The sequence below is a fragment of the Entelurus aequoreus genome, linkage group LG05 (assembly GCF_033978785.1).
Source record: "Entelurus aequoreus isolate RoL-2023_Sb linkage group LG05, RoL_Eaeq_v1.1, whole genome shotgun sequence".
Lineage (NCBI taxonomy): Eukaryota > Metazoa > Chordata > Actinopteri > Syngnathiformes > Syngnathidae > Entelurus > Entelurus aequoreus.
Genome location: NC_084735.1, coordinates 43,108,618 through 43,121,423, shown reverse-complemented (window position 1 = coordinate 43,121,423; position 12,806 = coordinate 43,108,618). Strand labels below are relative to the sequence as shown.

The 12,806-nt window shown below is 38.4% G+C and overlaps 1 protein-coding gene across 1 annotated transcript in view; it reads left to right on the top strand.

Moving 5' to 3' along the window:
- si:dkey-175m17.7 (uncharacterized) overlaps window positions 1–9,425 on the top strand; it is a 99,012-nt gene extending 89,587 nt beyond the window's left edge. Inside the window, 2 exon segments of the mRNA XM_062046658.1 lie at window positions 1,423–1,522; window positions 6,211–9,425. Coding sequence (XP_061902642.1) covers window positions 1,423–1,522; window positions 6,211–6,339 — 229 coding nt within the window. The 3' untranslated portion in view covers window positions 6,340–9,425.
- The last annotated feature ends 3,381 nt before the right edge of the window (window positions 9,426–12,806 follow it).

Sequence of the window (12,806 nt, the reverse complement as noted above, 5' to 3'; positions counted from 1 at the left end):
TGGTGAGCGTTTTAGGCATGGTAATGAAATTATCTTAGTTGTTAGTATTATTATCATCATGAATAAGAATAAGAATAATAATAACGTCGTGTTAAAGGTTGAAGACCTAACTAGCTACGGCAGCCTAGACAAGTATAGCAAGCACGGAGGGACAATTCAGTAAGAACACGAAAGCCAGAAATAAAACATCTATATAATTCACCCCCTGTTGAAGTGAGCAACACATTAAACGCTATTAAAAACTGAATATAACTAATGTAGCAATTGTGGCGTCGTTGATGCGCTTTACTGCTTACTTGATTGCATTGTACTGTATTTTAAAATGTACAGGATGTCCTACTATAGTGATTCTAAAAATGTATTGTCACATGCAGCACTAGGAATCAGTTTTCTGCAGACAACATTTCCTAAGCAATAATTCCCTTTCTAAAATGTTGTGTAAACCATGGGACTGCAGCAGTCCCCATGGCAACAGAGGAGAGGGAGGGCATCAGATAGTGAGTGGGAGGGGTGGGGACGGCCGTCGTGATTCAGACATCTAAGAGCTGACATTGCTAACTACAGTTTTTTCATGCCAAACAACAAACATTTAAACCCTATTGACCATTTTGGCCCATTTCAAGCTGTCAAATCTACGAGATCCTCTTATTTTCCCTGCACAAATTTGTTCCACCCCTCTCATATGAAAACCTAATGAATGGTGTGTCGTCGCCCCCCTCTTCCTACTCCATCCCTCCCTCCATCTGGCAGATACCACTGACTGCAGAGGGGTTGATCCGCCACATCTCATTGAGGCAGGATTGCAGCGCACTGGACTGTTGAGAGTAAGGGGAGTATCCAGGCTGCTCGTCTGTGAGGGGTGGGGTCCGGGTACGCTGACACCAGACACCCACGAGCTGACATCAAGAGGCGGAAAAAAAACGACAGACAAGACTGGGGGAGATCACAACTAAAGAGGAATATTATACGGGTAAGGACACAAATGGGAGAGGCAAAGAAAATGGGGGCAAAATTTAGTATGGTTTGAATAGATTCACTTCTTATCTGTTATTGTATTAACAACATATCTAATGTTATTTGGAGTATTATTTGTAGTATTTGTGCAGCTGTAGCCTCCATTTCTTCCCACATGTGCTCGAAGGATCGGTGGGCCCTGCATGGTGAATTAGATCTGAGCATTTGAAAATATACTATTATTTCTATTCACAAATTGACCCAATCGAGTATGAACTGATTATTGAGCCCGGCGTTAATTGTCATGTTGTGTTTGTGGTTCATTAGTTCATGTGGTGAGGCTAATACACACTGTTGACTGCAAATGAAATACCAAATTAAAGCCAATCCTCTTTATGGAGTAACCAGGATCAAATCAACAAATGAAAACAAATGTGTGCTTTTTGTGTCCATTTCTTGTGGCTATAGAATGAAAGGAGACACCCCAGTGAACAGCACCATGAGTGTCAGCCAGGCCAGGAAGCTGGTGGAGCAACTGAAGATTGAGGCCAGTTTCTGCAGGATAAAGGTAAATACATAGAACTATACTATATTAGGAACATCTACAGAATCGCACATGGTTCACTTCAATGGTACTCATATGCAGTGTTTGAAATAACGCCGTTATGGTTAAAGGTACTCTGATTAATTTGCTGTTTTTAAAAATTACAACTTTACTTTTTGGACAACAATCAGTCTTTATGGGAGAACATCCACCCATCCATCCATTTTCTACCGCTTGTCCCTTTCGGGGTCGCGGGGGGGTTGATGGAGCCTATCTTAGCTGCATTCGGGCGGTAGGCGGGGTACACCCTGGACAAGTCGCCACCTCATCCCAGGGCGATTGGAGAACAATGAACTGCACATATGCATACACAGAGTAGAGCCGCTCCCCAAAGTTTATAATAATCAACCTCAGTATGCATTTCTTTGTGTCTTAAGTATAATTATCATGTATTACTCTCACTAAAGTATACAAGGTAATATACAACAACTCGTGGTGTGTCAGCATTGTTGTGGTCAGAAGTACACAACATGTAGGAGGGCTGATCCATCCATAAATTGGTATCGATACCAAGGGTACTATCAGTATATGGGAGGGCGTCGCTCAGATCGTAGAGCAGCCATACCAACAACTCGAGGGTTTCAGGTTCGATTCTAGTGACGGCCGTTGTGTCCTTGGGCAAGACACTTTACCCACCTTGCTCCTAGTGCCGTTCACACTGGTGTATGGATCAGAATGAATATTTGGTGGTGGTCGGAGGGGCCATAAGCACAAACTGGCAGCCACACTTCCGTCTATGTACCCCAGGGCAAACGTAGCTTACCACCATCATAATGTGAAGGTGGAGCGAATGAATGATGGGTTGTCAGTTCTCTGTGAAGCGAAGAGTGATTAGATCATTATTTTTATTTTCTCAAAATATTTTTTTGTTGTTTTTACTAATGTTGACACATTTCCGTAATACATAATATGCAGCATGTATCTATTATGTCCAATGTTAACAGTAACATAATCTTAGCAATAACGCAGTGACATTTATGTAAATTAACTAATCACAATCGGAAGCATGCCAGCTACGCTACTTCCAGGGTGCAGACACACCCTTTAGTACTGTGTCATAATGTATTTTCAATGTAAAATGCATTGCCTTTAATGGGAACCGCTACGTAGACATTTCCATTCATAGATATAAAGGCTAGCTAAATCATGGTCCTTTTAGGCTAAGTTAGTATGGGCAAAGTGCTAGAGTACACCATTGTTGTAGACTGCATGGAAGACAATAATAATTGCAGCTCATTTTGCTGCATACAGTTGCAAAATACGCCACAAATTTAAAACAAGGAAACTGGGAATAACCGTTTTATATAGTTATACTTTTTTTTTTTTATCAAATGAAACAACTGTAAATATGTGATGCATTACATTGTATCGTATGCATGTTTGAAATAAACTGAACTGAATATGTATTAGTAGCACTTTGATAGTACAAATAAGTACAATGCATGAAAATCTAATTAACATCACTTAGCATGACTGCTATAGCCCAGTAAATATGGATATATCTACATAAGCTAGTGCGCTGTAGGAGCCATGCTCAGCAACATGCTGACGTGGCAGCCATCTTAGCCATCTCTACAGTAGTGCCTCAACTTATAAACTTAATTGGTTCTGGGTGGTGTGGCTTGGAGGGTAAAGCGTCCGTGTCAGCAACTTTGGGGTTACAGGAGGTTCGATTCCAGCCTCTGCCATCCTAGTCACTGTCGTCGTGTCCTTCGGCAAGACACTTGACCCATCTTGCTCCCAGTGCCAACCACACTGGTTTAAATGGAGCTTGAAAAACATGTAGATAATGGAGTTCACTATGTAAAAGCACTTTGAGTCTTTAGAGAAAACTCTATACATATAATATGTATAAATATTATTCACTTCTTAACTCAAAACACTTGGGTCTCAAATCAATATCTCCCATTGCAACAAATTTAAAACAATGTAGTGGCGCTTGTCTCCCCCAAAACATCACAATATTAACATGTAACATGCCTTTTAAAAACGAAAACAAGTTTAGATGATGAATGTTGTGTAAAAACAATACAACAGAATGTGCTACTTACAACTACAGGAGTTGTATGAAGTAATGTAGTAATGTACAGCATTTACCTTGGAGAGTGGACTTCCAGTTGCTTCTCCGTCAAACACACCATCAGCCGCTTTTCCATATTTTCATGGATAAATGCCCGCCGTTTATATATTATTTTAACATTCTTGGCTGGTGTTAAGACTCATTCTGCTTCAGTATGGTTCAGACCAGCGGAGATACGCTTAAATTGCTTCGCCAAGTTGGTGTCACGTTTTTGATTATTTATTTCTTTAATTCAATAATTTTTCATCCGCTTCTTCGTCTCAGCACTGTCCTTCACTCACTTTCTTCCCTCCCATGGTTAGAAAGAATGGTTTTGGTCGGCTCTTTCAGGGTTCACTGACATTTTCTACACCAACTAATAACTTGTAACTCAAATCTTTGCTTGCAATTTAAAATTAGCCGAGAGTCAGCTGTTATCTCAAAACACTGTATAAATTGAGGTATAACCGTAACAAAACAAAAAAAACCTTTAAATGGTAATCAATTATATTTGTTGAAAAGTAAATCCATTCAATTACTACTTTGGGTAAAGAAGTAGTAACTATAAGAACATTTCAAAAGTATTTCCCCAGCTGATTATATGGCATTTTCATTCCTACATTTAGTTCCTGCAGCATGTATACCACTAAAGGTGCTGCTGTTGATCTAAATAACACAATGAACACATACTCAAATCAGTCCACTTCCTTAAGGGATGCAAAGGTAAATTGGGCTAAAATGATAAAATATGAGGACAGTTATATGGAGTTTGATTTATTTGTTTGGAGAACATTAGCAGGAGTCTAAAGAGCAACTATGAAGGCCTGGATAAACACTGTTGTGTGTTGACAGTAGTTTTAATACGGGGTTTGTAATAATAATGTTATGTTATAGTTTAGCCTCCCAGGATTTGACAATTTGATGTCAGTCATTCAATCATTTTAATGTATGCATTTGTGGAAAACTTAATATACAGAATTTAGCATTTCCACATTTGATTATTGCATTTATTTTTACTACATGACAGCTCAGTGTGCTTTTAACAGTGTACCTATAACTTTTTATGTTAATGTATTATTATTTAATAAATATTATTGTTTTAGTTGCTTAAGAGATATTCCTGGCTCTGAATTTGCTCATTGCTATTTTTAGTTTTTGTGCATTATTTGTTGCAGTCATCATTAAACGAACAGGTTACTCATCAGTTACTCAGTACTTGAGTAGTTTTTTCACAACATACTTTTTACTTTTACTCAAGTAAATATTTGGGTGACTACTCCTTACTTTTACTTGAGTAATACATCTCTAAAGTAACAGTACTCTTACTTGAGTACAATTTCTGGCTACTCTACCCACCTATGTCTGCTATATGATTTTCTTTAAAAAGGCTCTAAAAATGTATACATACATTTAAAAAAAAATCTTTGTTTTAAGTAGTATTGACAAATAGTTTATTTCATATTGTTTTGCTTTATTTTCATTTGTTGCTGCTTATTGTACAACGTACTTTGTTGAGAATTTTTAATGTGTTCAAACTCGAGAATAATAGGGATTTTTTCTTTATTAAAAAGCGACTAGCAACAAATCAAGCATATTTTTCTAGTGTTATGGACTTTACTTGTGTTTAGAGACTTAACACAGTAAGCATGACGTCGCACTTGCTTCACGCTGCTACTGCTGCTCTAGTTGGACGTTCTCTATTTGTAATATTTGCACATTTTATAGATCAATGTCTGTGGGTGTATTTCAGATGTATTTTATAAAATATGTCCACATCGCAGACATGCTGATAAAGTTCCAGACAATCCTGTGCATATTGTTTACGTCGGCACAACATTGTGTTTCGGCAGCGCCGTTCCCGTGGTCAAAGTCCTTTTTGGGTGGCTGATTTTTTGGTTCATCACTAGTCAATAGTGCGTATATAATAGAATATATATATATATCCGTTCACACTGTAATGTTTTATGTTCGTGTGGTTTTGATTTGTTGTTCCCATGATCGCCTGAAAGTGTATTGGCGGAGAATAAGGAAGTGTTGTGTGTCTGGGGAAGCACGGAGATGAAAGTGTGTGCCTAAAGGGAATACGTGTTGGAATTGGATCAGTTAGCATAAGATTGGCAATAAAAGTTACAAACCTCAGACTTTAAACTTCTTCTGTAGGCTACAATACATTATATTACTTTTTTCACATTTAAAAAAAAAAAAAAAGTTAAGGTGTGGCGGTTTTAATTTTGCTGTGGCGGTGTGCCACAGTTACATTAAGGGGAACCCTGACTTCATTTGAAATTTTACCACAAATGTATTCGTAGCCCCTTACTGCTCTGTCACTGATAAGAATAGCATTGTCCACGACGGCACACAGTGTTAGTGATGGGCTGGTAATTCAATAGGAAGATATGCAAATATGTTAAAAACTATTTTTTTGACACCAACGCAATTGATTATTGAAACAATTTTCCATAAATGTGTTTTAGTATAAAACTAAATTCAAGTTTGATTGGAAAAATTAAATCGTTTCACATGAAGGAAAAAAATTATATAAAAGTGTGCTTATCAACATTTAGCCATCATGAACCGCTATGATCCTCTGCAGGTGTCCAAGGCGGCAGCTGACCTGATGGCGTACTGTGACGCCCACTCCTGCGACGACCCCCTGATCACACCGGTGCCCACCTCAGAGAACCCTTTCAGGGAGAAGAAGTTCTTCTGCGCTCTGCTTTAAAACTAATCAGGGATTGTTGTAATCTTAAATACAAAAAGTTCAGCGTGTACACGTATGTACAGTGTGTACATGTACCTGCCATCAAATCAGACATGAAGTACAGTACTCGCAGCACACACTCTGCTATGAACTACTAGACTGTCTCTCAGTGTTAGAGAACGTTCAGCAAACCTGCTGATTTATGAGTCAGAGTCATCAAGACAGGACTGAAAGAAAATATTTAATTCATCTGTAAGAAAATATCTCATTTATAAATACATCACAAGAGTTAAATATTAATAAGATCCACTTGTAAGGCTGGGATACATTCCTGTGATTTATTTATGAGTCATGTCAAACAATGTTTAGCTCTGAGCATTAGGAAGTGTATACGTAGGTGCTATGTGCGAATATGTATGAGAAAACAAATGTGCATATTTACATCTATAATGGCCCTTTCATCAGGTACACCCAGGGGGGGACCCCCACATATGCGGTCCCTTCCAAGGTTTCTCGTTGTTCCCATTGGGTTGAGTTTTTTCTTGCTGATGTGGGATCTGATCCGAAGATGTCGTTGTGGCTTGTGCAGCCCTTTGAGACGTTTGTGATTAAGGGCTATATAAGTAAACTTTGATTGATTGATTGATTGATCCCTGCAATCCAATGAATGAGCAGCGCATTCATCACGCAAAAAGAGTCAGCCGAGCTCACCCTGGGCTGGAAACCTAATGTTATTTGGGGTTTTGTTTTTTTACAGGTAAACATAAGATAACTAATCAAAACAAAGGCACATTGGCTAAGATAATAACACAATTATCTGACATCTGAGTTAACATAAAATCGAGACGAGAATGTTGTCAGGAACGAAATCAAATCATATTAACATCTGTCTTGTCAATTGGTGGGACAAGATCGGAATATGTCCAATCACAGTTTATTAACGGTGTACATTGAAAGTAGGGTGGGGATTAGTTATAAAAGATGCTTTTCCTTGCGAGATTAGAAAGTTACCACCAAAAACAAAATGTGCGGATTTAGCATGTTCCACATGGTAATAATATGTGTACAACTGGGATAAAGTGAACACATTTTTACGGCTGTGATGCAATCAGCCAGCGAATCAATGATCGTGACATCTACACAACTTTGAGTTAAATCTACTATTTGTTGCTTAGTGTTGTGGCAAAAACTGACTCCCTGCCAAAAATGTATTCCCGACGCGTGAGCGCGCATCGCATCTGTCCACACCTGATTACTACATGTAAGACAAACACATTCGTGGTTACTGTAAGGATATGTGTTTGAAATTATTTAAGCCTTCGTGTTTGAAAAATGAAAGAGTTGGCCATTTCTATGGTATTTTTGAGCTTGTAAAAGACGATTGTTGATCCGACGTTGATGTGCTAAAACCTCTGTCTTGTTTAAAAGCTACATACAATATTAATAGTGTTTGGATGTATTCTTGTTTGCCAAAATATATTTAATACAATATTTTGATAGACACATCTCATCTGTGCATCTCCTAAAAAAATGTCAATCTACGTAACTAGAAATAGATGCTGGGTGAGCACATTTATAAAAATCCACAAATAATGTCAATCTCCTGGTGTATATTTATTAATTAGACATTTTTTTATTGTACTTTGCAGTGAGCTTTTCCTATTATTTTTGTCCTGCTCATGCAACTAAACAATTTAAGCAAAATTATTATACAGCACACATATACATAATGCACCTGTCAATGTACAATGCAGTTGCTACAAGCACAATAATAAAGAGTTAATACTTCTCTGAGCATTGAATTGTGATGACATGGCACCTTATTGTAACTCATGTGTGGGTGTACTTAAAGTAATTAAAACCAAACATCTGATTACCTTCAACTTTAAGTAATATGACCTGAAGAATGAGTATAGCAGAGGGTTTTCCATTGCTACCAATATGTGTTCATTATTACTTTGACCACATATTTTTAATATTTTATGACTATTACATCAGCAACTCTGGTAGATTGAAAAAAGTTATCTGTACAACAAGCACTGAAATAAAACCTGGTGAAACACTTTTCCCCTCACTTGCGATTTTATTTCATATACGCTCACTCCAAAAAAACACGGTTGAATAAGTCTTATTTCTCAAATATATAAAAGCGTATCAGACATTGTGTTAACTCTTAAATAATACAACTACCATGGTATTAAGGCATGCTATGTAATAACCAATGCGGGTATTTTTTCCAAATCTGAATAATCACAGTAAATGACTTGCTTGCAGAATTTAAATTCCTAATATTTTGACATAAATGACATAATCCCAATTTTGTGTGATTAATTGCAAGTAATAAACACTTTAACTTTGCTTATTTGCATGAAAAATCCAAAGGTCTCATCCATAAAGCTTGCATACGCACAAAAGGGGGCTGGAAAAAAACGTAGTTTTTTCCACACAAAGTATGTGAGGTATAAAAGCACACAACCACAAACTCAGCACTTTTCGAAGATATGGCAAAAAGGTGACACATGTAAGCTGAAGTGAAGATATCTTTTTAGAATTGATTTTGATCCTAAATGCTTTGGAAGCAAAGAATAAAGCAGGAATCTTTTAAACGTTGTCCAATGCCAAGTACCCCCAAACTGAATTAGCGATGGAGCGAGCACGCTCTACTTGAAATATGTTGTCAAAAACTGTGTTTTAAATTAAAGTAAATATCCCAAAGTGGCCAAAAATATTAAATATACTTGTTGAATAAAACATCTGCCTTATTTTTAATGAATACTTAGACCTATAACACTACTGTATTTAATGTTGGTCATTATGGTGGTACTTGGAGAGCAACGTTTTTTCTGAGATGGTACTTGGTGAAAAAAACACTGCTCTAAGATATTCAAATACACTACAGCATTGCTAATAGCTAGCTTGCAACTAGCATATTAGTTGCTAACTGATAACTAACATGCTAATCGCTAGCTGTATACTAGTGCACTAATAACTAGTAAAATAATAGCTATTTGGCAACTAGCAAGCTAATCGTAACCAGTGTTGGGTTAGTTACTGAAAACCAGTAACTAGTTAGTTACTTTATTTCAAAAGTAACTCAGTTACTTACACCAAATAGTAATGCGTTACTGTGAAAAGTAACTATTTAGTTACTTCTTTTTTTTCCCTTTTTTTTTTTTTAAGGCTCCCATTAAAGGCCTACTGAAACCCACTACTACCGACCACGCAGTCTGATAGTTTATATATCAATGATGAAATCTTAACATTATAACACATGCCAATACGGCCGGGTTAACTTATAAAGTGACATTTTAAATTTGCCGCTAAACTTCCGGTTCGAAACGCCTCTGAGGATGACGTATGCGTGTGACGTAGCCCGGCGAACACGGGTATGCCTTCCACATTGAAGCCGATACGAAAAAGCTCTGTTTTCATTTCATAATTCCACAGTATTCTGGACATCTGTGTTCGTGAATCTGTTTCAATCATGTTCATTGCATTATGGAGAAGGAAGCCGAGCAAGCAAAGAAGAAAGTTGTCGGTGCGAAATGGACGTATTTTTCGAACGTAGTCAGCCACAACAGTACACAGCCGGCGCTTCTTTGTTTACATTCCCGAAAGATGCAGTCAAGATGGAAGAACTCGGATAACAGAGACTCTAACCAGGAGGACTTTTGATTTGGATACACAGACGCCTGTAGAGAACTGGGACAACACAGACTCTTACCAGGATTACTTTGATTTGGATGACAAAGACGCAGACGTGCTACTGTGAGTATGCAGCTTTGGCTTTTTTTTGCGTATGTACGTAACTTTTTTAAAATATATAAGCTTTATGAACCTTGGGTTAGGTGAACGGTCTTTTGGGCTGAGTGATTGTGTGTGTTGATCATGTGTTTGAATTGTATTGGCGTGTTCTATGGAGCTAGGAGCTAGCAGAGGAGCTAGGAGCTAGCATAACACGTACCGTACCGTAAGTGCGCGTCACGTACGTAACTTTTTAAAAATATATAAGCTTTATGAACCTTGGGTTAGGTGAACGGTCTTTTGGGCTGAGTGATTGTGTGTGTTGATCAGGTGTTTGAATTGTATTGGCGTGTTCTATGGAGCTAGGAGCTAGCAGAGGAGCTAGGAGCTAGCATAACAAACACGCAGGTGTTATTATGCAGGATTAATTTGTGGCATATTAAATATAAGCCTGGTTGTGTTGTGGCTAATAGAGTATATATATGTCTTGTGTTTATTTACTGTTGTAGTCATTCCCAGCTGAATATCAGGTACCGTGAGTATGCAGCCTTGGCTGCTAAACATTCGATAACTTGACCGTATGTGCGCGTCACGTACGTAACTTTTTAAAAATATATAAGCTTTATGAACCTTGGGTTAGGTAAACGGTCTTTTGGGCTGAGTGATTGTGTGTGTGTTGATCAGGTGTTTGAATTGTATTGGCGTGTTCTATGGAGCTAGGAGCTAGCAGAGGAGCTAGGAGCTAGCATAACAAACACGCAGGTGTTTTTATGCAGGATTAATTTGTGGCATATTAAATATAAGCCTGGTTGTGTTGTGGCTAATAGAGTATATATATGTCTTGTGTTTATTTACTGTTGTAGTCATTCCCAGCTGAATATCAGGTACCGTGAGTATGCAGCCTTGGCTGCTAAACATTCGATAACTTGACCGTATGTGCGCGTCACGTACGTAACTTTTTAAAAATATATAAGCTTTATGAACCTTGGGTTAGGTAAACGGTCTTTTGGGCTGAGTGATTGTGTGTGTGTTGATCAGGTGTTTGAATTGTATTGGCGTGTTCTATGGAGCTAGGAGCTAGCAGAGGAGCTAGGAGCTAGCATAACAAACACGCAGGTGTTTTTATGCAGGATTAATTTGTGGCATATTAAATATAAGCCTGGTTGTGTTGTGGCTAATAGAGTATATATATGTCTTGTGTTTATTTACTGTTGTAGTCATTCCCAGCTGAATATCAGGTCACCCCCGGCTCTCACAGCATCTTCCCTATCTGAATAGCTTCAACTCCCCACTAGTCCTTCACTTGCACTTTACTCATCCACAAATCTTTCATCCTCGCTCAAATTAATGGGGAAATTGTCGCTTTCTCGGTCCGAATCTCTCTCACTTCATGCGGCCATCATTGTAAACAATAGGGAACTTTGCGTATATGTTCAACTGACTACGTCACGCTACTTCCGGTAGGTGCAAGCCTTTTTTTTATCAGATACCAAAAGTTGCAATCTTTATCGTCGTTGTTCTATACTAAATCCTTTCAGCAAAAATATGGCAATATCGCGAAATGATCAAGTATGACACATAGAATAGATCTGCTATCCCCGTTTAAATAAAAAAAATTCATTTCAGTAGGCCTTTAATGGCCTTTTAGCCTTCATTTCAGTACTGTTATTGCACTGGAGAATAATACAATGTGTTGATCAACTTGACATGCATTTGCATCACTGAACTCTGCTAAGCAATGTGGTCTACATACAACACACAAAGACAAAGATATGTTTCAAAGGGCCAATTTATTTCAGGCCAGAACAAATTGACAAAACTATTTGAAATAGCTGCAACATAATGGCACTTTAACTTTAACTTTAAGTAGATAGGATCTTTGATCCTTGACACAAGTCACATTCAACTAAAATGTTATTTTCTTTGTGCTCGACAAAAGAAAAGTAGTGAGAATGTTAAGACACTCGATGATCGACTTCTGGCTTCACCATGATGTCTTGTTAGTTGTTAGGAGAGTAGCGTATGTATGTGTGTGTGTGGCCCTTTAAAATATGACAGCATGTGAGGTGAGTGATGTCAGTGAGTGAGTGGGCGAGAGAGGTGAGGGAACGGCGACAGTGAGCGCGTGCAGGTGCTCTAGCTCTAGCTGCATAACACCAAAAAAGTCACAAAGTTGCAACAAACCGCCGGCCACGTCATTCACCCTCAGCTGTAAAGACCCACTGCCGGGTAAAGTGAAGGTTAGCCCCGAAGTACATAGGCCCTGGAGGAACGTCTCCCCTGTGCTCTTCAACTACGGTATGGGAGTCCCCCCCCCCGCCCTCACCCACAAAAAGCACGCCTCTTCTTTTCCACCGCAGCGCTGCAATAAAACACACTCAGATGTTCTGTTTCTAGCGTATACTACATAAAAAGTAACGTAAAATAGCGCAGTAACGCATCATCTAGTAACGGTAACTGAGTTACTGAATATAAAAAATAACGCGTTAGATTACTAGTTACCGCCGAAACTAACGGCGTTACAGTAACGCGTTACTTTGTAACGCGTTAGTCCCAACACTGATCGTAACTGACAAGTACCATGCTAATCGCTTTTTTGGATACCAGCGCACTAATCGCTAGCCGATAACTAGTGCAATAATAGCTAACTGTCAACCAGCGCACTAATCGCTAGCTAGTAAATTGCTAGCTGGAAAACTTGCTAGCAATCTTAGATGCCAACACGATTATAATATAATTGTTCA